A 26,825-nucleotide genomic window follows, 5' to 3' on the forward strand; every position below is an offset into this window, starting at 1 on the left:
CAGATGGCATCTGTCATATTGTATTTAGGGTTATTTTAAAGAGATTACTGCCACTATGAAAACATTCCATTGACAGAGTTTTACTAGGCTGCTTTTGAAACCCCAGCAAAACATACTACAAATATGGAAGTAAATGTGTATGTAGATTTTTATCTACATCTAAATATACAAACCTACATGGATTAAAAGGTAAGAGTGAGGTGAGTAACTTGAATACAAGTATAGTGTTTTAAACACCACACACACACTCTCTAAACTGTAATTTAATAAAAGGTGAAGAATCTGCAGTTGCTACCCGCCTGATTATTAGAAAACTGTACAGTGAAGTGAAAATTCACTATGAAATTTTAATGCTACTTATTGAACAGTGGGTAGGGACACACATTTTTTGTGGTTATTGTTTAATTGCTGGAGTCAGCAAACATTTATTTTTTCATGCAATAGACAGAAATAAAAGAAAGGATGGGAGGATATAAAAATTTGACTATATTTAGCTAAGCTGATTCTGGCATGGTCATGGTTAATGTGCATGTGGTGTGCAGTGTGAGCTCAGCAGTTACTGGGCCAACTGTCTCAGTATTTCTGGGAATTCTGCCTATTCACAGTGCAGGGATTGTTCAATTGCTGCAAAATGTACAAAATGAATTTTACAAAAATGAATTGTAAGGAAGGCCCCATTACAACGATTTTACAGCAAAGATGTCAACATCAATTTTTCTTTCATGCATAGCTAATGATTAAAACAACATATTCCATTTGCCTAAGAATTTATTTCTTATTGGCACATCAAAATATTGAAATCAAAGTTATCTTTACTCTACCCTTATTACTCACTGCTGCTGAACCCACACCATTGTTCAAACCATGAAAAAATAAAGCAAACTTGGCAAGAAATACTTAAAACAAAGGCCCATCAATATTCTCCAATTTGTCAACATCTCAATTACAGCAATGGAAAAAATGTAAATTTCATGTGCTTTGAACACTAAGGGGTCTATTCTTCTGTCAGTGCACATGCGTAACTCCCATCACCATTAATGGGAATTACTCATACATATCAACACAAGGACGGGCCCCTCAAACTTGAAAGAAAAAGATGAATTAATAAGGGCTACTCGCTTCCTGTATCTTCCTCAGTTGAAAAAAGCCATTGTTCTTTAAGAGTTTTTCATACTTCATACAGTTCACCTTTATGAGAGCTGTGCCTTCTGAAATAATGCATCTCCAGTGAAGCATTATTTATTAGCAAGTTTGATTTTTCAGTCTGGATGTTTGAGCCTGCCTTTCAGGAATTTCCTTTCTTACAGAAAGTAGCTCTCTTCCAATAAAACCATACCCTATCGCTTTATAGGTAAAAACACAAAGGAATAAAAATATGTTCCGAATCTTTATGATGAATATGCACACTAGCTTTAGCAGGCTTACCATACTTAAAGAACTAGGGAAAAGAAGTTGTAGAATTAGTTTTTGGATTATCGTCCCAAGACTTTGCATGAATATATTATTTTTTAGTTGTTGCTATCTTCAACATATCCCTCTCCTTTTTCTAACTACTGGAGTTTGATTCTAAGCTTTGAGTAGTGCCAGTAGAGTTTCTAATATTAAAATACACCTTTGGGCTTTATCATCTAGTCTTGTAAACAAATTTGATTTACATACTATATTACAGGATGGTATATATTGAGTAAGAAATAATACTACTTAAATTTTCCAACAAGCATCAGTCCAGAGAGTTAACCTGTGATGGATGCTTCATTTCAGTTAATATCTTAGTTGACTTTGTCCTGAACCAGATTATGGAGTCCTTGCCAAAAAAAGCTATCATGGACAGACATCAAGCTGGCACAGAAATGTTTCTAAACTACTTTGAGATTTGCTCTAGAGAGTAGCCTCAGATATTATTTATAAAGGGACAGATCATTCAGCACAAGTAGTTTAAAAAAATCAAGCTTAAAAAGCCACAAAACAACAAACTACTCACTCACATGTGTAAAGCAAAGTAAATGTGATACTCATTTATATTTTTACTGCTCTATAACCTATAAGAAGTTTCTAATCTATGGCTTCTTACTTAAGATCAAGTTTGTCACCCCAGGTCTAATCCCAAAAAGATGCTGAAATTCCATAAAAGGTCCTGAAGGAAGACAGCCTCCATCAGACTTGGATGGATCAGGCCCTTTGAGTGAGTGAACTATGAATATAACAGATCAGGTATACAATCCTGGTACCATAAAATATGAAACTGAAATTATTCCCTGGTGCTTTCCTGTAGACCACATGTTTTTAAACCTTAAAAAGATTTATTTCCCATTTTTCATGCATAATCTGCCATATTCATTATTTGCAATATCCCATAAAGAAATTAAATAGGAATTAAAGTCTGGAAGCATCATATCCATCACTGTGGTACAAACTGATGCCAAATTCTAGAAGTCATTTAGTCTTTTATGTAAAGGCAGTGGCTGTTTTCACTTTGTTTCACAAAGAATAAAGAAAACACAATACCCCAGAAGACTTTCAGATGTGTTTTTTCCTCTCCAAAGAAAAGGGTGGATGATAAAGCTACACACACCTTTTAATCTTCCACTTAGACTTTTTACACACATATTCCTTGGCAAAAACCCCAGGGTCTTCTCTTTCCCCTCCCCTTCTCTCACCCCCTTTCCTGCCATCTCCCTTGCTATAACTCAGCTAACCCAACAGAACCAGTCAGTTTTAAATTTCAGTTGGGACCCCGGTGACCTGTTAATGAATCTACAGAGAGGAGAAAAACTCACAGTGTTGAGTTATGCCTGGTGTTGCTAGCTGACTTGGAGTCAGAAATGCTTGAAGCGTTAACGTAATTGCAAGAATGTGAAAAATGAAGCGTTGGGCTCCTGAGCAAAGCGAAAGGTCAAAGCAAGCCCTACACAAAACAAGTCTCTGGAAGATGGCCTCATTAGACCATTAAATCAGCTTCTCCTTTTTCTCCTTTGTAAGATGTTTAGAGTGTTTTATTTTTATTATTGGATACATTTAACTCTTTCCAGGACAGGGAGAAACTGGTTTGGAACTACTACATAATTACTAATCTTTAAAATAGTCTTATACAGCATTGATTTGCATTTGTGGATCTGAACTGGAATAAAGTCAATAACTGCTTGGTGGATTACAGATCACTACTACTTTGGTTTGCCAGATGATCAATATGTTGTGTAGCTTAGTTTTCTGTTGAACAAGTGAGGTGACATGCTAAGAACAACATAGACACTCACCACTAATAAAATTAGGATAATCTTTCAACATTTACTGCCTGAAGGCCCTTTACTTAACTCTTCCAATGCCAGCATGTTTCTAATAATACCAAACACAGACTAGATTAACTCTTTTGATGCCAAAGGGCAGTTTGCACTGTAGTGGAGAAACTGTCCTCCATAAAGAGACAAAATGTCTACACCCTTTTTATTCGCTTCAAACTGTAAGAATTATGGATGGATTTTTATAGGCAATAAACATATCTATCTCATGCAGAAAAAATCTGCATAAAACAGTCATCACTCACCCAAATCCTTTCCATCTCCTCCCTCCCCAAAATATAATAAAATAAAAATAAAAGAAAATAATATATTTTTAAATATCACAGGATGCACATCATACACTCAAGGCAAAAGCAGAGACCTCTGAAAAAATGCTCTCAAAAGCCAGAAGAGACTGACTCCAGGATGAATCAATCTCTGCTGCCACCAGGCATTAGTGGAGAAGACTGTAAGTTGCTAATGTAACCCAAGACTCTCTAATGAGCTCCCATTTCCAAGAAATCCTTTGGGGCAAGTGGAATACTTGAAGCAGCATTTGTGGAAGCTCTTGGCAAAACTGCAGGGAAACCAAGTTGACCCAAATGAGTAACTGCACTGGAATAGCTCAAGAGGGCATCTATCCTTCTTGGCATTGTCTGGGACCAGCTCACTGCTAGCTCAGGAATTATAAAGCAAATTCTGCCCCTCTGAGGAAAGCCTAAGGAAAATTCAAGACAGACCCCATTCTCCTTACTCTTTCCCAGGACTGAGAGGGTGAGAGCAATCCAGAGCCATCTCCAATGGAAATTCTGCTGGTGCTGTAGAATAATCTTTCAGCTGCCAGCAGCTGAATGCAATAGTGATTTGCCACTGGACTTCAGCTTCACTTTTCAAAGGCCCAGATGAGCACAAAGGGAAACATACTAGCAGTGTTTTACCCTGCTGGACTGGGCAGCACTAGTGACTGATTTGACTCCTCAGAGGCTGTTCCTCTTCCACAGAAATGAGTAACAGCTTTGTTGAAATCATATATATTGGCAGAAACCTGTTTCTAAAGGAAAGTGTTGTAGTAGTCATCAACTGCTTTTTCTAATGGTTAGCAATATTTTCCAAGCACCCAGAGTTACATGACAAGGGATCAGAGACCATGAAATGCAGAATCCCTGAATATGTATACAAGCCATTTCTTTATATCAAGCACAGTCAATGAAGGAACTTTTTTAATTTCTAAGGTGTTCCTGGAGCAAAATGGCTATACAGGTGTGAGGAAACCTTCTCCCTAGGGATGGAATGAAGATGGCAAACCAGTTAAAGGAATAATTTTTAAGCAAGCAAATCATCTGCTACACCAAGCACTTCAGCTACAATATACCACGTAAACATTTGATCAACAGTATCCTGGCCTATGGCCAGCCAATAGACATAACACCATTATGCTGTTTAGCAGTCAAGCTCTCCCTATCAGCTGTTGAAGGTGTAATGGTTCGCGCTGGGTCTTGTACATTTCCAATTTAATCCCATAGCAAAAAATCCCTGTGACTCATTTTGGAGTTGGATCACACCCTATGCCATGGCTACTTTCTATCAGCAATAAGATTACAAATGTATAAACAATTCTTACAAATAGAAGACAAAACCAAACCAGTCTACCAGAAACAAACTTTGCAAGTTCCTAGAACTGCAACGGGTACAGCACCAGATCATCAGGCAGATGAGGGGAGTTAGTTCTGTGCCAAGCAATGGGCCATGTGAGAGACATGAAATCACATCTCTCTTCTGCTGTCTAAGCATGGGAAATATTATGGAGGGAGGCAATCTGCAGCATGAGAATAGTCAAAGCAACTCTAGCCCTGAAGGTTTCTCCCTTTGCCAGTTTTGGGATCCTTCAAGACTAGTTGGATATCAGCCCTGTACTTTGGCTCTGCTGAGCACGTGGGGAAAAAGACAGGCAAAAAACTGCAGATGTAGGAGAAACATCTTGTGGTGAGACTATATCGTAAAACCTTATAGAGGTAATGTGACTCTCACTGGCAGAAACTTACCATGTTTACAAAAAAACCCCCAAGAATGGAGTCCACCTTAAACTCTGGTTTAAGGAAAAACTCTGGTCCAGTAAAACTGGACTAAAAAAAAAATCAAAAAAGAGAAAAAAGTAAAAATAACTCTTGAGTCAAGATCCAAGAATGACAGCAGGCCATCTTTACCCAATGTTTATCACCGAGGGCTTGACTCTTACACCTTCTGGAGTCAGTTATTCTTCTTTTGAGCACATGTAAAACACTATCATAACAGAATGACAGCCTTTGACACTCACTCAGCATGGATGCAGATGACCACACATAAGGTGCAATGCAGTAGGAAATAAAAAAACTCCCTAAAATAATAATCAAACCTCCTGAACCTTGAGAAACTTTCACTGTATATAGATACAAAAGTGGTTTTGCAGTTCAGGTGTATCTCTATTTACCATTCAGAATTCAGATTTTCAGAAGCAAAAACAAATCTGTACAAGCAAGCATTTCAAGAAACATTTTTCTGTCTAATTCAGGTTTGCTTCTACTTTATATAATTTAGCAGCTTCGTAACTTCACACAGAAGTCTCTTTCTCATATGAAACTACAGGTTAAACACTCCTTCTTTAACCCAACTCAAACAACTGCACCGCAGCTGGAGAGTATGTCTGTCATTATATTTACTTACACCACACAAAAATAAACTGTAGATAACCAAATTTGTAAAGGAATTGGCAGAACTAATCAATTGTTATTACAAAGCTTGTTTGAAGATTAGATATTTCGCTTTGAAATAATAATAAAATTCAGCTAAGTGGGTTAGGAAAAGGAAATACCGTCTCCCTAACTTACAGCTGATTATACTGCGAGTCTGCCACTCCATGTTTACTCTAAGGCAGATGTACTGATATAATGAAAAAAGCTGGAGTTATTTTAGTCATGCCTACTTTGTGGAGGGAAAAAGTTTGACCTTTTACCTTGCTCGCTGCTGTTGTCTCCACTCTGGGAAGCGTGGCCCCCGCTGGAGGGCCCTGGTGTGCCTGCCGAGTGCGTTGAGGTTGCATCATCGTGGTCTCTCCAAGATGAAGGATTCTGGTGTCAGAGTGCCAAGGAATTTTTTCCACGGTTCCCATTCCAATAGCAAATGAAGAACAGAAAGCAAACCGGGAGAAGAGGGGAGGAAGGGGAGGAAAGTATACACATTAGCATTTGTGAAATGTGCCAAACACCTATACTATTTGCACAGTGTAATAATTCTTCAGCAAAGGCAAGCAGAGGAGATACAAAGATTTACTTGTTAAAACACAGGACAGATTTTTTTTCTTTTTAAACTTTCCACAGAGTTTTCTGTATTTAATTGTTTGAATAGTACTGGAAAACAATATTTCAGGACAGACAAAAAACCCATACGTTTAGTTTCTTAAGGAGTTCTACAGGGTAGTAGGAGGGAGAGGGGAGGCAGAGGAGGGAAGGGTATCTACCTACATAGTTTATGATACTAGGTGTTCTCATTAGGATCAGAATAGTTGGTATGCAAACTATCTCCCCACACTTTGTTTTTCCAGACTGACTGCAGCGGTAAGGGGAGAAGGGAATTTTTTTCCAGAAGTACAGGAGAACATGCATGGGAGAGGAGTGTGTCCTCACTCCCTAACCTCTCTGTCACCCATTTAAATGCTGGAAAATCTTCCAACAATGTCAAAGTTGCAAGGGGAAAAAGCAGCTTTTCTCTGAAAGGCATTATATACCAGGAAAGATGCTTCCTCACCTCCAGCTACCACCTTGATATGACACATTTCAAGAGACTTTTCTAGATTTATCACTCTAACAGTTCACTTACAAGAATTGTCAAGAACAACCACCCGGTGATTATACAAAATAACATGTATAGTGATTTTCGTGTAATTCCTTCTGCATTACTATGCATAAAACACTACAAAAGGGAATGCAGAAGACAGACTTACAAAGTTTTCAAAAGTTGGCTAAGTAAGAGCTGAACTACTGTACTTAAGTCACATAACTCATGTATGCTTTCTAATTTATTGGGTATTGGCTTTCCCGGAGAGAGGAGCTGCTATTTAAAAGGATAAGTGAGGAAAACTTAATGTTACAGTTTAGTGCTACTTTGCTGAGTGTATTCTCCTCCTGTCCTCCTCCCCTTTCCTGATCATTCCCAATACCCTGCTGTTGCTTAAAGGAAAACAGGAATTCTACTGTACAGGAAGAGCTTTATCAGCACCACATGAAGGCAGGCAAGAGATGGAATTTCCTCTGGCAGAAAAGGAGAGCAAGAACACATGAAACAGATCAGAGTAGGGGTTGGACCTGCATTACTTGTCACCTGCATGCGACAACTTAAATCAAGCACATTATAATAATCCAACAACAAAACAAATAACAAATCTCCCCTCAAAAAAAAAATGCTTCTTAGGTTGCTTAGGTTTGATTGTGGTTTAAATTTACATAGTGAAATAACACTAGACTATTAAAGCATGAGGAGAAGCTGAAAGCAGCAAGTGACAAGTTGGATAAATTCTTTGAGCAGGACTGATTCTGACCTCATCTACATCAATGTGTAGTAGGAGTAAGTTCAACATAATCAACTGATTTACCCATTGTAAAATACAGTGTAAGAGTGACTGGGACCAAGTCCCAAAATCTATATAGTAACATCTCAAAGTAATCTTCTAGCACTGATTAGTACCACATGCTGTATAGCAACACAGGATAGAACTGCCAAGTAACGGCTTGCTACAATACCCAGCAACATAAATCTGACGGGCCTGACCTGGATCGCAGCAGAGACAAAGGAAAGAGCCCATGACTTCAAAAGGTTCCCAGTAAAGTCTCAGGTGACCAAAGGGTAAGAAGGATCCAAATCCCCTCCACCTTACAAGGACAGACACACACATACACCCACGTATGTGGTTCCATGACAGGAAGACATGAGTAAAATCAGAAGACAGGTCAGGATCTGAAATTTGCCTAACCTGTCAGCACAGCATGCAGCACAAGAGCACTTACGGCGCAAAATCACCAGCCCCTCCAAAACCTAGAAGACTGATCTGCTTTTCCTCACACAGAACTACAACAGGAAAAACTGCAACCAAACAGTAATGTTTTATATTCATTGAGGTTATTGTGTTAATCTTCTCTATTTAATACTGTTATTCCCCACAGTTTCATTTTTAAAACCCCCAGCAAAACAAAACAAGAAAAACAAATAAACCCCCCACTTATTACCATCATTTTTCAGAGTCAGGCGGAGAGAAACACAAAAAGAAAGAGGAGAAATCTTGAAAGTTGAAGCAGCCCAGGTGTTATTAAAAAGAACAAAAAACTTGAAAATAAGGTTAGCAAAAAGTTCAGATGGAAATAAAAGGCAAAAACTGTGCAAGTCTCTTTACAGCCTGGATTAAAACACAGTTGTGCCTATGAGCTTCTCTTTTTATCTCTGACTTAGGAAGCCACTCAAATAGCTTCAAGCTGAAGGCAAACAGCAGACAGGAGCTCTTCAGCCCTCTGCAGCCTCTTAGCGTCAGCTGTTTGCCGGATGGTAATCAGATAAAGAGCTGGAAGAAATACATGAAAAAGAAAAGAAACAATAGCATAGCATGAGTTTAGCCCTCCAACAACATCGTGCTGGAACCTTCTTTTAGAAAACATAATAATTACAACATGTTCACCTAGGCTAAACTTTTCATGGAACACAGTGAGTTATGCTAATTTTGTGCACTGCAGGCTCTCTTGTGCTGGCTGCTGTTGGAGCTCCTTATCACATGTATGAAAGTTACAATAATTAACTGGTAACTGCTCAGCTACATTTTAAGGCGAATGTCATCCAAAACCTATCATACAATATTTCAAAATCTAGACCAGCCTTTCTGTTTCAAAGCTGCAAAAATTTCAAAAGGATCACTGAATGAGACTTCCCACAGCTGAAAACACTTGCTGTCTCTACCAGGCTGAGTTGTTCTTGACCTCAGTTTGTAGATCTGGTTTGAGAAAGACATACTGTATTGATTGAGAATTCAATGTATTTCTCATGACACAGTATTCTTGAGGAAGCTATTTGGCAGAGTTTTGTTGGAGGATGGAAAATATAAGATATTTACTAAATGCAACAGTAGAATGTTGAAGGAATTTGAAAGGGAGAGAAATAGCTAGACTTTAATATTATAAAAAACGACAAATAAATTTAGGGGTGGAATTTATAGACTCAGAAAAAGGCAGCATTCTTTTGGTTTGGACTAAAATCATTGTACGAGTCAGTGAATTGATCTTTTTCTCCCCTAGACCATTTCCAACCTCACATCCCTCAAAAAAAATTCTTGACCAAATGACTAAACATAAGCATTTATTTTATGTACATCTTCACCAAAAAAAGAAAAAACAAAACAAAAAAAACCCCACCAAATGGCACCTTTAAAGTGTGCTTCACTGGAAAACTTCATTGGTATAGCTCAAGTACCTGAAGAGATCCTAGTCTAAAGCCCACTAATATTAGTTGCAATTTTTCTGTTAATTTCAAGAAAATTTGTATTGAGTTATCCCACCGAAAAAAAAAAATAAAGAAAGAAACAAAGAAGCCAAACATATAGCTTTAGATAAATTACACAAACTGCTAGCACGACGTCTCATTTCTTCTTGCAAGTTTAGTAATATACTTTGCAGAAACACACTGAAGAGTGTGGATGGCATCTGCCAAAATGGAATTGTCTGTTTTGTGTACGTGTGCACACGACAAAAATTTCACAATGTATGGCTTAAACTAATGCCAGATACCATAGAAAGTGAACAGCACACGTATCTATTCCCAGTAGTTCTAATAATTGGGAGCCAAATATGGTACTCCTCTTGCTCTTACCTAATTGTGTTAAAGAGCAGTGTTACTAGGAGAAAAGCAGTGAATACTGAGTAGAGCACAATAGAAGGAGATGGAAAATAGATACAAGAAGCTATGTCTCCAGGGGCAGTATTTTCTATTTGCTGGGCTACAGACTCACAGCTGATAATGCAAGTTGTAATTAATATAAAAGCAGGAGACAATATGGGGAAAGCTTGTACTAGCAGGGCCACAGGAGATCACTCCACTGCTATCCACTGTTTCTCATTTACACACATGGCCTTCCCTAGAAAACACAATTTTACCAGCGTTTTTTCCCCTGAAAGTAAAAAAAAAAAAAAAAAAAATTGATTTAGCACCACCATTGAATTTTGCTAAATCTAGAAAAGAGCAATAGAAAGGACAAAAGGCATATAAAGCCATTCTGACACATTTCTCTTTTGTCGATGCTGAAAATCTGCTGGAAACCGTAAGAGTTTTTAACTACTACAGAATTTCTTGAACAGAGATGTTGTAGAAGAGAAATTTGATATAGGATAAGCTTCTGACAAATTGCAATTCTTACTTTGTATGTCCAAAATATCTGCTGGGCAAAGTCTGGCTAGCTTTTTGTGAGTGTATGTAGTCCTGCTAGGACTGATTCTGATCTCATACTGCTTTTTATGGTGATATTAAAGACTCAATTAACCATAAGGAATCTGCTTCTTATTTATAACTGGGAAGTAAAATCAATCAGGCCAGCTGATACCCATGTGAGTGAGCTAAGCAGGATTTGACTCACATATTTTAACTGAAGTTTCAAGTATACAACTCTGACAGGATCAGGCCCCAACATCATTTTATCAGATGAAATTGAAAAAAATCATTAATCTTAAAACAACAAACAAAACACAACTTGTTTTTATAAAAGAAACTGCAATGGCTATAAAGCTTGTTGTTTTTAAACGTGGTTGGACTCAAAGGTCTGGTAAATTAATTTTACTAGTTTTCCAGATTTTTTTTGTTTTTTACTTATACAGTTTCAGTTATTTTTCAGTTTTTCAAAACTGAACTGCACTACTTGATACAGATGGCATTATCCCCACTAAAAACAATCCAAATCCTGCTCACCTTGTTCTGACAAGTAGCACATGTAAACACAGGGGAACGACTGATGTGACTGATACCCCAAAGATCTGTATCTAGGTACAGTGATACATGAAACTATTCTAGACTATGCAGGACACGGCAACCTACCGCACGCGTGCACACGGGTTTCTGTGCGTGTGTCTGTGTCCATGCTTGGTGTGTGTGAAGTCCAGGATGGTATCTTAGAGATCATGTCAAGTGCATTTAATAAACTTACTATTTAAAGGAACTTTCAATAAGGCAAAAAGATATTAAAAGCTCTAATTTGACATAATATGTATGTTTTCTAAAAAAGACTACTCCTGGTTATCGCTTGGGTTTATTTTCCAAAAAGTGCATATTTAAGATCATTACTTTTTTTGTTCTGGTTACATAATTGAAACAAAAAAATAAGGCACAGCAATCTATGAGATATTTTGTATATATGTACAAGTTTTAATTTTTGTCCCTTGATTTTGCACATGAAGAAATCATCAGGAGCAATTTTTGAGTCTCCTAGAACATGGCAGCATTCTGAAAAGCTGTGTGTTTTGTATTTTCTAATTAAGATTGAAATCAGACATGTAATCCACCTGTCACCAAGGAACTGCAACTTGAAAAGTCAGGGGGGTGTTGGGTTTTTTTAATTGTCCTTCTATGTCATTCTGTGTGGCTACACTTCATCTAGACTGATAGAAAACTCAAACCAAAAGTGATCACAGTTATCAAAAAGATACTGAAAAACATTATTGGTTCAGTTTGAGAGAACAGAGTTTACAGTTAAAACACTCAAATTTGAGACTTCAGCTGTTGATAGAGGCATACCTTGGCCCACCAAAAAGCAGGAATGCACAACACTATCTACAGTCTTAGAAAGTCCCTGATGTTCTTTTCCCCTTTACAAGGCAGTACAAAAAAAGAAAGAAAGGGCCTACAGCCATGTCCTAAGTCCTAAGGCATATTCTAAGTTTGTCTTATTATTGTTGCAGTTAGCTACTTAGTTTTCCTTCTGACACACTACAGACAGAAAGAGCACCTTTGGGGTCTAATCTGGTGTTTCTCGAAACTCCCGCTGAAGTCCACAGAAGTGTGGCATGCCTGCAGACTATAGCATCAGGCCCCCAATTACTTCTTCACTACTCAGTGAAATCTTACCTGAAGATTTAATTATATTACTGGAACAGGTATGCACTACACTTTTTTTTTTTTATAATCTGCAAAATGTCAGGAATTTGCACAGACCATTCTCTGAGGAGAAATACTAAAGAAATGCTAAGTTGTCTGGATATCCAAAAGTACAAAATAAAGTAGCTCCTCATGTCAGAGCTGAAAGTTTTAATATTCAGACTAATCTTTCTCTTCTATGGCTAAGATGTTGGATTTCTAATCTGTCAAGAGTCTGTCTTTATAAAAGACATGTATGTAAATTTCTATGTGTTTTCATGATATTTTAGGAATTATTATCTGTATATTATTACCTCTGAGCTACAAAAACATATGAACAAATATCAAAAAGACTGTTCCCACAAAAGCCAGTGGAAGAACAGCCATAAATTTCTATGGGACAATTACTAGGCTTCAAAACAGGTCTGTACTAAAGGAAGAATTGTATGACACCAGGTGAGGCCAGCAACAAAATAAGTGTATCTAAGTACAAAAAGAAGTGTATTTAAGTACAAAATGTTGGAACATGTTCCAAAAAAGTTTTAAAATCTCCAAATTTTATGAGCATCATGTTTTTCAAATTTGAATAGCTTGAAATACGAAAATAAAAGATCTGCAAACAATCTCATCAGACATGTTAGGCTGAACACAGAATTCAGGATAGGGCCTGGTATGTTTAGTTGAACAATAATAAATTGTCTGCGCTGGGAAACCAAACTTGAACTGCAGCTGCACAGGCTTTTTTTTTGCTCTTTTCTTATCTTTTTTTCCCCTAACTAATCTGGTTCAGCCAGGGCATAGCTGTAATTACTTTCTTCCCATCTACAGCTAATACCTCAGAGCAATAAAAAAAAACCAAGGGTGTTAAAAATTCAGACACTAATTATGGGCTGTTATATTTACTAAACACAGCAGAGTAATAACAAAAGTTTCAGGTTCTTGTGGCCAGCACTACACTATTTGATGTACCAAGTCCCTGTACCCTTTACACTAAGTATATTACATAACAGTTAATAGCGCACTAAAATAAAAGTCAATAAACACATTTATTACCAAACATGTACAGCACAACAACTTTCAGCTGTCTCCTTTTTTTCAGCACAGGTGTATCTCTGAAGAGTTCATTCCTTTGTTGTTTTAGGGTTTGGTTTCCAATTAAGTTCTATAAATAGCAGAGCAGTAGATTTTGAAAGGGGAAGCATGCAATATTTGAGTACCCCATTTAAAGTGTTATGGTAAATATTGGCTAATCCTACAGTTCTTTCTGTTACTTTCCTTCATGCTAGTTTTAAGGTCTAGAAGGACAATAAAGCTGAGAGCTGCCTTAGTTCCTAATTCAGCTCTGCCACTACTACCACCCCTCATATTCACATTAAACACACAGAGGGTAGCTTTACACCACTTAATAACAATAGAGGGGTATGGATTTTTGGGGTGTCAAACAGCTGTCACAAACTGTCACCTCCACAAGAGAAGCCTTGGCACACAACAAATTAACCTACACTTCTTTTGGGCTATCATTATTCATAGCCAATCAGTTGAAATGCTCCTAGTATTTCATGTGCAAATAAAACCATGAGGGGAAGACCCGCAGATCAGAATAGTGGGCCAATAGATAAAACAGAGGAAACAACATGCTGTCTCTGTCCTTCTGAAGTGGCTCATCATCACCCCTACACCAACTTTCACCAAATGAGATCTAGCCTAAGGCTATATATTAAATATGCATATCAAGGCAAATGAAAAAAAAATAAACCTGGACAGCCAAATTGGACAAATTTGCATACTTGAACTGCTACATTTTCAGGTAGATGCTCAGAAATGATAGCTCATTTTTTAAATAGACTTGCATGTTTATATTAGCCATTTTTTAAAGCTTTTTCTTTTCTATGAATAAAGATGCATCTCTTTCTGCTGGAACATTGTACAGTGCAAATATAAAACATGGTAGTTTGACTAAGCTATAAAAAGGTGTTAAAGTTTTGTCAGGAAAACAAGCTAATATACAAAAAAAAAAAAAAAATCCAATAAGGAGACACATTTCCCAAAACGCATGAATAAAATGTAACTATGTGATACAACTCTTCATTTCCCAGTTGGTGTTCTGGTTGCACAAATTATTGCTTCCTTTCAAAACAAATAGCAGGGGGCTAAAGTAAAAATGTTATAGCTCAAATCTCCAGGAAGTAAAAGGCTTTAAATTATAATACCCAATGAAGTGGTAAACCCTAACGGGTGCAAGACAAATGGGTTGTCATATTTATTTGAGTTTGTTTTTGGGGCCACAAAAGCAAGAGGAGATTCTTCTTAGGGAAGATAATAGTTACCAAATTATCAAAATGCTAAACCCCTCCACTCCTGTCCTATCATTGTGTGTGAATTTAAATATTATAATAGAGCACTGCAAATTGGCTTGAGCATTTGCCATCTGCCAGAACCCTAAACAGGCTAGTTTATCTAATCTCTTCAATATAAACATAAGCATGCTCCATTTCTACACTTCCACTTGAAACATACTCTTGTAAAGAAACTGTACTGAAAAAACATGTAATTTTTTTTCTGTTTCTCTAAATTTTACACAGTGACTCACTATCTTTCAGGTTGCCACTCATTTCAATTTCTTTTCTAGTACTCTCCCAGAATAATTATGCCCACGAATTTAAGGTTGTAAAATGCCATGAAACAAATATTTTTGAAATTGTGTCATGCCTCATGGAGTTTATTACCTACGTGTGAGTTAGCTGATAAGAAGAGAAACTTTTTCTCTCAAAATAATAGATTTAAAATGTAAAACATAGCACAAACCTTGTCATGCAATGTTTACTGAATACAAATGAGAAAATGAAAGCTAAGGCTTGGGTCCAAAAATATTTCCCGTAACTAAGCCACGCCAGAAGGGGGACATTCAGAAGAATTTATTATTATTTTATCTTCCAATTCAGCTTCAGTCCAGGTCTAATGTAATTACCAAATACACTCAAAACCAACATGTTTTCAAAGGAAACAAAAGCTCCTAGAAAGCTCATTCTCCCTAGGCTTCCAGCTACTCTTCTTAACACACTGGGAAATAAAGGCAGGCGCCTGTGCAGAAAGCATGGTTAACTTCACACTGGGTGTTAAATTAATATTTCAACCGCTAAAATATTAGACTCTATCATTTAGATTATTAGTTAAATTGAATCTAAAACTGTATAAACCCCTTTGCCCCCCAGGGATGCGTTCCTATAAATAAAGTGGAATTCACACCCACCCTTTTTAACCAGAGCTATTCCTTCCCTTTTCTGCTGTACCAGCTGCAATCTTTCCCTCCACATCCCAAAGTCTCTCTGCATCTACATCTTTTGAAGGATCAGAGAAGCCACTCCAAAATCCGGAAAAACAAAGGCACTCTCCTTTTCATGCACACCAATGTTCAGTACTATACACATTACACTAATTCACCAACTCCTAAAGTGTTAAAATCAACTGCTAACCTACGGTTACTCAATCATCATTCTCTCCAACTTTCTGTAATACATTGTTAATAATTGCTTCATCAAGGTTACTGTCTTTTATTATGAAGATGCTTCAGGCGTTTGGCAATAAGTCCATATTCTGACAATAAGTTGCTATAAAGCAAAAGCATTGGAAACTCTAATGTGCTAACCCCTTTTTTTAATGTAGTGTAGTATTGCCAATAATTCTCATCACTTGTCATCCCCACGAGAGGGGAGGGGGGAGCAAATCAGCAAACTTTCTTCCTAACTTTCTTGTCTGTGTTTCCTTACATTGATGCATTGATTACAAAGTTGGCAAAGAACAGGAGAAAGCACTGATCCCCACATCAAACCAACAGTTTGCTAGCTCTCCAAGCCGCCCAGACTAGGAAATTTTACAAACCATTGCAAACTCGATGCTTTACAGATGAAAACTGAAGGAGCATTTTACATTTCTACAACTTTGTGCAGCAAAAGGGAAGAAAGTTTGAAGATGGGATTCAAGCTTGCAGGAGGTTAAGGCAGTAATAATACTAACAAACAGCAGCAAAGCAAGGAAACTCGGAACAGGTCCTCTAAGCAGGTTAAAAACTTAAAAGGTGTCATAAAGAAAACAGAAGGACTTACATGATCGGCTAAATTTGTGGAAGATCCTGAGAGTTCTTCATGGTCTGATTTGGAGCTGCCATCCCTTTCATCAATAACGAGGTCTATTGGCATTTTTCCTTTCAAACAACTAATGTACCGATGGCAGAAATTATCACACAATTCATGAACCTGAAAAGAATAACGAGAATAATAGGATCAATAATGGCTAAATATCGTGTTCCGGCGCTTTTTTTTTTTTTTTTTTTTGGTAACAAGTTCAACCCTCTGATCTACTCCACAAGTAACTCTAATTAAGGGGGACAATAGTTGAAGGCAAGGAAACAATAGAGAAATTGTTGCAGCACATATTATTCTCTAGAGACTTGCTGCAGCAACAAGTTAGAGAGAGATAGTGGGCTCGGACTTGAGTGCTAAAGAAAATCGGATTTGGTGATAACATCGGAACACTGGGAGCTGGACCCAGGTGGTATCTCCGGAGCATACACAACTCAGACAGGTACAACTAGTCACTCGGGACGGGATCAGTTTAAACCGGGGCTAAAAAAAGGTCTAAATGGCCAGGAGCAGTAAAATGAAGCTACTTGCTGAGGTTGTGGGAAGAGCCATTCTTGTCCCAGGGCACAGCCCCTGCCCACGCCTCGCAGGGGCCCCTGCCTCTTCCAAACATTTAGTCCTTGCTTGGGGTTAATGTGCCTGCCAGAGCCAGAGAGGAGAACGAGTGGTTTCATCTTTTTTTGTTAAACACGGTGTTTCTGAGTGAGAAAAAGAGCTTCTACTGAGGAAAGGGGTAAGAAGGATGAACGGGGTTTAATATTTCATATTAGTAAATATTGAAATTACACACACGCACACAAAAAGGGGAGAAAACGGTCTGGGCATGTGTATCGGGTGTCACATGCTCTGATGGCACAGGTTACAGTGTCACAATGCATTACCCCTATCTTCTCTGCCCGTGTTTACAAGCCAGCCCAAACATTCGGGAGGAAGGCAGCTGGTGGTGGGGGGGGAGGGCAGAGGGCGAGGGGAGAGGGGGCAGGGAATGGCGTGCCCCCCGCCCACCTCCGTGGCTCTTACCTTTTCTAATTCCAAAAGATGAAACCTTAGTACTTGTATTGCTTGGATCATCTGCAAGAAAGTTTTGAGCAAGGGGTTACGTGGGAGACAGGATCACGGGGGCTGGGCAGAGCCGCGAGCCCGAGTGAGAAAGGGGGAGAAGGGGATTGTCAGGGCGCGCGGTCATTATACAGGATTTTAGCTCATTGGTCACGCTTTAACAATTTTGATCAACTTTAACCTAAACACTTGATTTTTATCATATTTATTCCAGGAGCGGTGATTAGCGCTTTATTACCGCGATCTTGGAGAAAACCTCTTCCTCTCCTCGTTCCCCTCTCAGCACCCCGGCCCTCATCCCTGAGGGTTCGCAGAAAAGTCAAACACACGCTCCCACCCCCACCCCCGCCCGCAGGAGAAAGGGGGGTGAATGTGTGTTTGAATAGTTTGGCATCTTCTTTACAAGCGGATTTAGGCACTTTGAATATTGAAATCGTTCACATTAGCAAAAGAATTACATTAGAAATCTCCAGCTCTCTCTTCTTAAGCAGTTACTTCCTTCACTTTTAGCTTCCCGTGGCTTTCAAACTCAGCTTTGCTATGCATTGGGGCTTGAGACTTTGCTCTGACTGGCTCTAAGAATAAAGCTCTTTGAAGCCCCTTGACGGCAACTTGCCGACCGGCCGGCGCCCCGCTCCCTTGCCGGCGCAGCCCGGTGCCCGGTGCCCGGCCCGGCAGCCGCTGCCCCGCCGCCCCGGCCCGGTCCCGGGGCGCAGGAGGGCGCCTGCCTGCAGCGGGCGGAGGGGTCGGGAAGGGCGACAGGGGAGTGCGGTGGAAGAGGGAGCAGGCCTTACCAAATTGTCCAACTCTGGATTTGAAGAAAAAAGTGGTTTTTCGGCGCGGACCTGCAAGAAGAAGGAAGAGCGGCGTGAACTACAGCTGCTGTCTTTGCCCCCGTAACCGGATCGCCCGAAAGGGGAAAATCCCTTTGACAAAACCGGCCGGTACCAAAATCCGGCTGAACGCCCTGGGTCACTGAGCTGTGGAGAGAAGCCCGCACCGCTCCTGCCGGTCCGGCACTGAGCCGGCCGCCGGTCCCACGGGAGCCTTCTCCTGTGGGTCCCCTGCCTGCTTCCCCTCCCGCTCCCTCTGCCTCCAAAAGGGCCACAGCTACCTTTCCCTATCGCCAGTGCCGGAGGGCAAGGCCCCGGAGTCCCAGCCCGGCAGCGTGGAGGGGCTGCCGGCAGGGGGGGAGGTCAGGGCCAGCCGGGCCACCAGGGCGCACCCCCGCCCCGCCGGAGAGGGGGCGCGGGGGAGCGGGAGCTGCCCCTGCCAGCCCCCGGCCGTGCGGGTCGAGGCGCTGAGGAGGCGGCGGGAGCGCTGGTGAGGGTCGGGGGCGGGGGGAGAGGTGCCGGACCTGTTTAGCGAAGACGGCGATGTCCTCGTTGAAGGAGTCGGAGGAGCAGACGTCCCCGCCGGCCACGCCGGGCTCCCGGGGCGTGCAGGTCGCCAGCTCGCACTTCTCAAAGACCAGAGCTAAGAGGGGGAACAACGGGTGCCTACCGGGCGGTGGCACACAAAGAGAGGGGAGGGGGTGGGGGAGAGGGGGAAAGAAGAGCTGTAATCAACAAGTTTTGGTTTTTGGTGTTTTTTTTATGCACGGACACGCAGACACGGACACACGGACACAGCCACACTCTGCAGTCTCGCACTAATGCCCGGGGCAGAGCAGTGGAGAACCAGACTTTGAAATAAAAATACTGTTTTTTGTGGTGAGCTGGATGTTGTTGTTTTGTTTATTTGGGTTGGTTTTTTTTTGGTTTTTTTTTTTTTAATTTTGGAATTGCAATGCCCGAACCACATTCCCCGTGCAGTCCTCGCCGACGAAGACAAAAGTGACCTCTCTAAACGTACAAGGCATCGAACATGCTCAGCGGCAGCTCAACCTAGAATGTTACACTTTTGCCACAGCTTAAAATACCGCAAAACCTGGAAGATCCCATCCCTACCCTCCAGCTATGACCTAAAACGAGAGTACAGCTAGGCAAACTGCAAACTACTTAATACGTAATTTTATTTTTCAAGGGGCCTGCTAACAAAAATGTGGTGAAGTTTCCTGGCTTAGGAAGCACACCCAAGTAAAATACCATCTGTCCAGATAAGTGAGCTGGGGAGGGGGTGGAGGAAGGGAGCACTTCGCGAAATATTTTCCCATAGTTGGTGTAGTCAGAAAAAAAAAATTATCTGCGTGCTAAGTAGTAAGCATGCATTTGTTTCTTTTCCCCTTTGGTGTCTGACCAAGGCCCCACACTCTGTCATAGATGTTACTAGCTCTCCTTTTAGGATCAGTTAGTATTTTTTCCAAAAGGCACTGGAGGGAATCGGTGTCATTCCCTCCAAGCAAAGCCCTGGTGCAGGCTTGAGTTTTGCTGGGTATGTGTTTCTTTTTCCTCATGTTCTTTCTTTCTCAAACAGAAAATTCAGCTCATTGCCCCTACTGTATTTCTGTCTTCTGTCTCTGGGAAGAGCTGTTTGCAAGAAGCGAATCCCTTTTATTCTTACTACCTTCCGCGATGTGAATAGCTCTTTATTTACAAAGTTGGAAGAGTGGTATTATGGCACAGAGAACACCAGAACAACACTTCTCCAACTAAAATCCAGAGCAATGAGAGTCTCTAACTCCTAAGTGGGGCCTTTCCAAGAAATTTTTAAAAACCCCACAGGTAAGAAAAGAAACCCCCCTCCAAAAAAAAAAAAAAAAAAAAGAAAGAAAAGAAAACACAAAAGAGAAAAAACCCGAATAAATAAAAAAGAAAAATGGAACGACAAAGAAACACTAGCTCTCTCCAACCCAGCCTCTCTCCCCAAGAGCTCTGTTCTCCAGCACCCATTTCCCGTGGGTGCTGGCACCTCAGCCTAGTCAGGCTGGGATCGCCCTCGTCCCGAAATCGCCCTCATCCCGAGGTCGCCGGCCACGGCAGTGCCACCGCGCGGGTCTCCCCCTGAGCGGGCTGCTGGGGGCTGCCCTGCCGCCGTCTTCCCTCCGCACTCTCCGGGCTGCCCCCGCCCCGCTCCGCTCCGGGGCCCGGCTGGCCGCGGCCCCGCGGGAGCTCCGCTGCCCGCCCCGCTCCCGCTCCTGCCCCGGCCGCTCCGCGGGCACCGGCGCTGCGAGCCGGGCCCTGGCGCCGGGCGGCCCGGCGGCACCTACCCGTAGATCGCATCCTTGTCCCGCTTCAGAGCGTCGTTGACAGCGGAGCCCATGCTGGCCGGCATGACATTGGGGTGCGGGGCGTGGGCGCCGTAGTGCTGTCCGGCGTGGAGCGGCGGCCCATGGTTGAGGTGGTGCACCGGGGGGATCGGCCGGGGGGCGTGGGGGTCCCCGTACATGGACGCCGGCACCCCTACTCCGTCCATCCCGCCGTAGTGGGGCAGCTCATCGTACTGTCAAAAAGCGGGCCGGAAGAGAAGAAAGAAAAAGAAAGAGGAGAAGAGAGGAGGGAATAAAAAAACAAACAAACAACAACAACAAAAGTCAGAAGAGAGTAAAGCACCCGGACAGACACAAACAGAGCAAAACAAAACAAGAACAGCCACAACAGAGAGAGAAATGCTCAAAATGAAATCAACTGGGATCGGGAGCAAAGGCTGGAGGGGCTGAAGGAGGAGTGGGGGTGCGAGAAGAGGCAAAAGGGGAAAGTGTGTTTGCCTGTCTGAGTGTGTGGGGGAAGATGGTCCTCTTCAGCACAGGCAGGAGAAACCCTAACAAGGAAACAGGGATGAAAAGGAAGGAAACGGAGGAGAGAAACTAGAGTTACTCTGCATTAGAAAAGAAGAAAAAAAATAAGCAGAATCAAAACCAACTAGAGAAATAAATCAACGCTAGAAACGAGAGAGGAAAGGTAGGGTGTATAGAGAGGAGGAGGGTAGATAGAGGGGGAAATAATCTGAAAGTTACCAGAAACATTATTTAGTGGCAATTCCCCTTGTCCTTGTCACAGCCAGAGACAAAAAAAAAAAAAAAAAAAAAAAAAAAAAAAAAAAAAAAAAGAGAAGCAGCTATATGTGTATACATATATATACATTCGTATATACACAGACACACATATGTATTTCTTAGTCTTTGCTAGGCAGCAGCAGTAGCGGCGGCGGCAGCAGCAGCAGCAAGCTTTCCCCTGTGAAACCCGTGCTACTGAGCAGGCAGAGAGCAGGGAATTCGCGCTGCTGGGGAAAAAGCTAGAGAGGAGAGAGGAAAAAAGCGTGGAACAATTGCAGAGAGACACACACACAGAGACACTCATGCACACACACAAAAAGCCAGCGAATAATTTTTGCTGCTATTTTTTAATAGTGGCCGCCATCATCATCAGCAACAGAGGAGAGCAAATCGGACAGGCCCCTCTTAAGAGAGGATTTATATATAGGTAAGTGTTGGAGATTTAAACCTACCCTTTGCGCCATCAGTCTGCGCTCCAATAAACTCCTGGATGTGTCGTATATTTAATATCCCAGTCCAGCAAAGAAAGTGATTTAGAGTGAAGAAGATTCCTTTTTTTTTTTTTTTTGCAACCCACTTATAGACTTCTCCTATCCTCCAATATGGGTAAATAATAGTAATAACAACAACAATAACAACAATATATAAAAAACAGTCAAGAACCACGATGAGTTTCTGTGTTTTCTTCTTTTTTTCTGTCTCTTTCTCTTTCCTTTTTCTGTCTCTCTTTTTTCTTTTTTCTTTCTCTACGCAAAAAAAAAAAAAAAAAAAAAAAAAAAAAAAATTGTCAAGCCCCCAAACTGAAGGTTACGATCGGCCCGTCAGCAACCCACATGTAACCAAACTGTCGTGTCTCATGGCTTTTTGCCACTCCAGCTGTCAATCAAAGCCAGGGAATGTCAAGGTAGTGAATGAATGATGGTTGATGATGATGAAGAAGAGAGGAGGAATCTTTTTAACCCCGGTTTCTTCTTCCAGTAACTCCGTGCTCGGGTTTTGCCTTTTAGGATCGCTTATAGGGTTGTTGGTTTTGGTTTTGTTTTGTTTTTTTCAAAGTACTGTGAAGGGGGGTGGGGAAAGATGCGAAGAAAAATTGAATAGTTTGTAAAGCCCGGACTTCCCCCTCTCTCCTTTTTTTTTTTTTTTTTTTCCTCCCGGCAGGTATTTTGTCTCCCTCTCTCCCTCACTCCCTGGGATGAGTGAGTGTCAGTAAGTGTTGGCAGGTTGGCTGCCGGCTGCCTTATAGAAGAGGCTCAGTTTTGCGGCGCTGATCGGCGGGAGAATGAAGTGACGGAACCCGGAAGTAGTGGTGGCCATAGCCAGTCCTGCAGCGCGGCGGCGGCGGCGGCGGGGAGCGGCGGCGGGGAGCGGCGGCGGCGGGGAGCGGCGGGGCGCGGCGGCGGGCGCGGGCGCGGGGCGCCCCAGCCGGCGGAGCGCCGGGGATGCGCAGCGCGGCGGCGGGGCGGCCGCGGCGCCGCGCGGGGGGAGCCGCGCAGCAGCCCCTGCCCCGAGCGAAGCACGGCGTGTAGGAAGGAGCGAGCGAGCGTGCGAGCGAGAGGGAGGGAGGGAGGGAGCGAGGGAGGGAGGAGGGAGGGAGGGAGCGAGGGAGGGAGCGAGGGAGGGAGGCAGGGGAGGAAGGACTGGGAGAGTGCGTGTGTGCGAGAGGGGGGAGAGGCAGGGGAAACTGCAGAGAGCGAGAAGAAAAGTGCGGTAGAAGCCCGGCCCCGGGTCGGTTTGCGCCGGGTTATTCGAGCGACAGAATACCTTCCGATCGCCCGCGCTGCCGGGCGTCCGGCGGGGCCGCTCGCTCGGGTCGCCGGCTCCGGCCGCTGCCGCGCGCGCCGCGCGAGCCCGGGGGCGCCGCGAGCTACAGCGCGCGGGGGGGCCGCGCGAAGTTGCTGCGCCCCCGGCAGCCTGAGGGCTGAGGGCCCGCGCGCCCGGCCCCGGCCCCGGCCCGCCGCCGCGGCAGCCGGGCCGCCTCCCGCCGGCCGCTCATGGTGCCGCTGCGCCGCCGCCGCCGCCGCCGCTGCTGCTGCTGCTGCTGCTAAAAATTAATTTTCCGGGGCATGGAGAGAACGCCTCGTTCAAACCGTGTTGGGCACCGCTCTTCATTAAGTGATCGCTGCTATCAAACACGCTCTGGATGTCTTGAAGGGGGGGGGAGGGCGGGGAGAGGCGGAGGGAAGAGGGGGAAATCCCTTTTAGTTTTGCGATTAGGCTGCCAGGCTTTGTAAAGGGCTTAAAAACAAAGTCATGCTCAGTCTTTTGTAGGAGAGATCCAGATGTTATGTAGATTTCTGTTTGCATGTTCGTTTCGAGCGGCTCCGGCGGTGAGCGCAGCGTTTACGTGTGTGTTGCCGGACTTTGCCGTTTGTCGACGTTGCGCTTGTGGAATGTATGCTGGAGTATTAGCTCGGTAATGCCTTCTAATGGTAGTGCTAATTACAGTGGGGTTATTTAGCAAATTAAGAGAGATGATGCACCCCCCCCCCCCCATCCTTGAGTACCAAATGAACTTTTCCGAGCACACAGGCACACACACACACACACGCGCGCGTTAATTTTGGTGAGTTTCCCTCGCCCAATCACTTCGCTGAAGCTACACCATGCCTTACCTCAGAGCAGTCAATTACCAAAGCTACCCGGGATCATCAATCATGGGGGATGCTTGAAGTTTAGGGGAGGAGCGATGGTCAAACTATCGATTGCTGCAGTTTTGTCCTCCCCAACCCCCCACCCTCGTTCACGGTCCCCTGCACATAAAATCTAAAACAGACTATCCCGTTAATAGTGGAATTTATCAATGATTATGTACCCGTTTGTGAATGTGGCCTCATACATAGATGGCTTTTGAAAATACACGGCAGAAAATATATTATTCCGTTAGATTTTGGTTTGCTTTGCTTTTCGTGGTGGTGACGATGCTTTTCAGAGGTTTGGGTTTTTTTTTTTAACTTTAAGAAAATGACTCAAGGGGTAGTTATAGATATTTGGCCTGATTTTAATAGGCAAAGGGAATGAGCTCCAGAGGTCAATAAACCCCTCCAAAATGATGAATGATTGAGTACCTGTGATGATGATAGTGATTACCGGAGCAATTAAACAGTTTGATTAAATGAGCCATCATAACAATGATGTCTGCGGGAAATCAGCCCTCACGTATAAAGAAAGATAGTGTGGAGAGCTGACAAACGCCAGTGGGCATTCCTGCATGTTCCGCTAGCGCCGAGCCCTGCAGAGCAGGGCTGTATTTACAAATATGAGGGGAATACGGAGAAAAGTCCCTCTTCTACTTATAGCCAGAGTTGCACCCTGCTTAAAACCCGCCAGAAGCCGGAGAGCAGACACGGGTTGTTTTTTTTTTCCTAGAGGATCTCCTCCAAGATTAAAGCTAGTCCTAAGAGCAACCGAATTGCTGTGACTGACTTTCACGGGACTGTAAAGAGAGGTGAGTAGAAGAGCCCTTAGTATGTAGATCTCTTTCAAGCAGTGGTTAAGTCAATTCAGTTCGCAGGGAAAAAGCCAGTCTTCTTGTGCAGTATTTTATACTCTGTCGTATAAATCGGTAACGTAATTCAAGATATTCATGGTAATGAATGCTTGGCTAATCCTTTGGGTGCGCGGAGACCTACAGAGCAGTAGGTTATGCAAATCCTTTCCTACTTTTACAGCTGTAGTTTTCTAGCAGATTTTTTTTTTTTTTTTTTTTTTTTAGAGATCTAGTCATCGGTGAATGTTATTTGGGATTTTTTTTCCTTCTTTCTTCCCCGTCCCTTCCCCCCCCCCCCGCCCCTCCCGTGCCCCAAAGATGCCAGATTTCTCAACTTGCATGGAATCATTTGGTTGTGATGCAGCCAGCTTAGAGGACGTGGTTCAAATATTTGTAGCTTCCAAACTTGTTTTTTAACCGTGGCAGTGCAAACCCAGAGCCTTGTCTCTTGAGATACAGAGATGTGCCTCTTTTAAAATAGTTTCAGTATCACCAAAGAAGAGGTCTTTCCTTATAAACTGGCTGTGCAAAAGTAATCTGGCTACATTTAAGGATCCATGAATTTTTTTAGTCCTCAAGCTGTAAGAGAAGTTCATAAGTTTTCTTCTCGGAAAAAAAAGTTAGATTGCTTGGCTCCCATAGAAGAAATAATTTTATTGCTTAGAATATAATTTTAGATCACTTTTTTTTTTTTTGCTAATTCTATTTTTCACAGAAGTCTCTGTAGATCTCATCTGCCCTTACTGAGAAATTCTGAGAAAACAGACTAAAATCAAAGCTGAAAAAAAGCAGCCAAAGGCTTGTGCAGTGTTCAATGCTGCTCCTTTCAATTGTTTAATTTTTTTTCCCCCTCCTAAACTAATTAACCCCCTGCGTTGTTTTGCCCTGCTGTGCATGTTTGTATTCTGGGACAGGGACCAACTTTTAAAAATTATTTTAACTTGATAGAAAGTGAAATTTCATATAGTAAATTAAGATCTTTCATGTTCCTCCTGTGTCTTTTTTTTTCCACTTGAAAAGAGTTGAAGCCTTTTTCCTCATCACTATCCCAGTGGATTAAAGCACACAGAGAGCGTGGTTTATAAAGCGCTACAGTTTAGCCATTAAAAAGGGATCTCAATTTAGCGCCCTTAAGTGAATGTACTCATCTACTAACAAAGATGCTGTTGGGAACTCGGAAGAAAATGGGATACGTGCGTGCAGAGGGTGAGGGCTTTCACATACTTAGGTGATTTTTTTTTTTCACCCGCCCCCCCCCCAACTAGTGAGATTAAAAAAAAAAGAGTAATTCGGAAAAATTAAAATCGCTAATTTCCATTAATCCTGCATCACTTTCAGGGCGAAGGCTGTTTTCAGGAAAAGTGTGAGATAGATACGAGTCGGGGTGGTGCCTGGTTTTTCCTTTTTTTTTTTTTTTTTTTTTTTTTTTTTTTTTTTTTTTTTTAATAGATCGGCTCAAAAGTCCAAAGAGAAATGAGGTGTCCGGTATGGAAGTGCATCTCAGTCAACCGCCAGCTCCTTTTGCCGAGGCTGGAAATGGTTTTAACAGGCGGTAAAATTTCATCTTGTGGTGTCAAATTGGGGTCAGTTTGGGGTTAGCGCTCTCAGTGTCCGAGCAGGAGCTGTCCAGCTGTGTGGGGATTCATTAAGGGCAAAAGATCCGTTTCAAGAAAAACAATACAAAGACAATCAGAGGGCTAAAGATCCTCTTCAAATCGCATTTTACAAGTGCACCAGAACAAATATGGATGCTGAAACCTATTCCCTTCAAACTCCCAAATCGGCTTCTTAGCCCTCGG

At 42.2% G+C, this 26,825-nt stretch overlaps 1 protein-coding gene across 9 annotated transcripts in view; it reads right to left on the reverse strand.

Annotated features, from left to right (window-relative positions):
• MEIS2 (Meis homeobox 2) overlaps positions 1–23,434 on the reverse strand; it is a 173,958-nt gene extending 150,524 nt beyond the window's left edge. For 4 of the 9 annotated variants that reach the window (XM_064424120.1, XM_064424118.1, XM_064424116.1 and 1 more), the window contains exons 1-7: positions 21,989–22,337; positions 20,751–20,983; positions 18,960–19,101; positions 18,397–18,447; positions 17,564–17,614; positions 16,508–16,657; positions 6,265–6,379 (exon numbers count right to left, since the gene is read on the reverse strand). In XM_064424120.1, coding sequence (XP_064280190.1) covers positions 6,265–6,379; positions 16,508–16,657; positions 17,564–17,614; positions 18,397–18,447; positions 18,960–19,101; positions 20,751–20,983; positions 21,989–22,000 — 754 coding nt within the window. In that variant the 5' untranslated portion in view covers positions 22,001–22,337. Of the gene's footprint in view, positions 1–6,264; positions 6,380–16,507; positions 16,658–17,563; positions 17,615–18,396; positions 18,448–18,959; positions 19,102–20,750; positions 20,984–21,497; positions 21,670–21,988; positions 22,338–23,300 lie in introns of those variants that run through there. The other 5 variants (XM_064424122.1, XM_064424119.1, XM_064424117.1 and 2 more) reach the window with 2 other exon arrangements.
• Positions 23,435–26,825: the final 3,391 nt, after the last annotated feature.

Source organism: Passer domesticus, chromosome 6 (assembly GCF_036417665.1).
Source record: "Passer domesticus isolate bPasDom1 chromosome 6, bPasDom1.hap1, whole genome shotgun sequence".
Lineage (NCBI taxonomy): Eukaryota > Metazoa > Chordata > Aves > Passeriformes > Passeridae > Passer > Passer domesticus.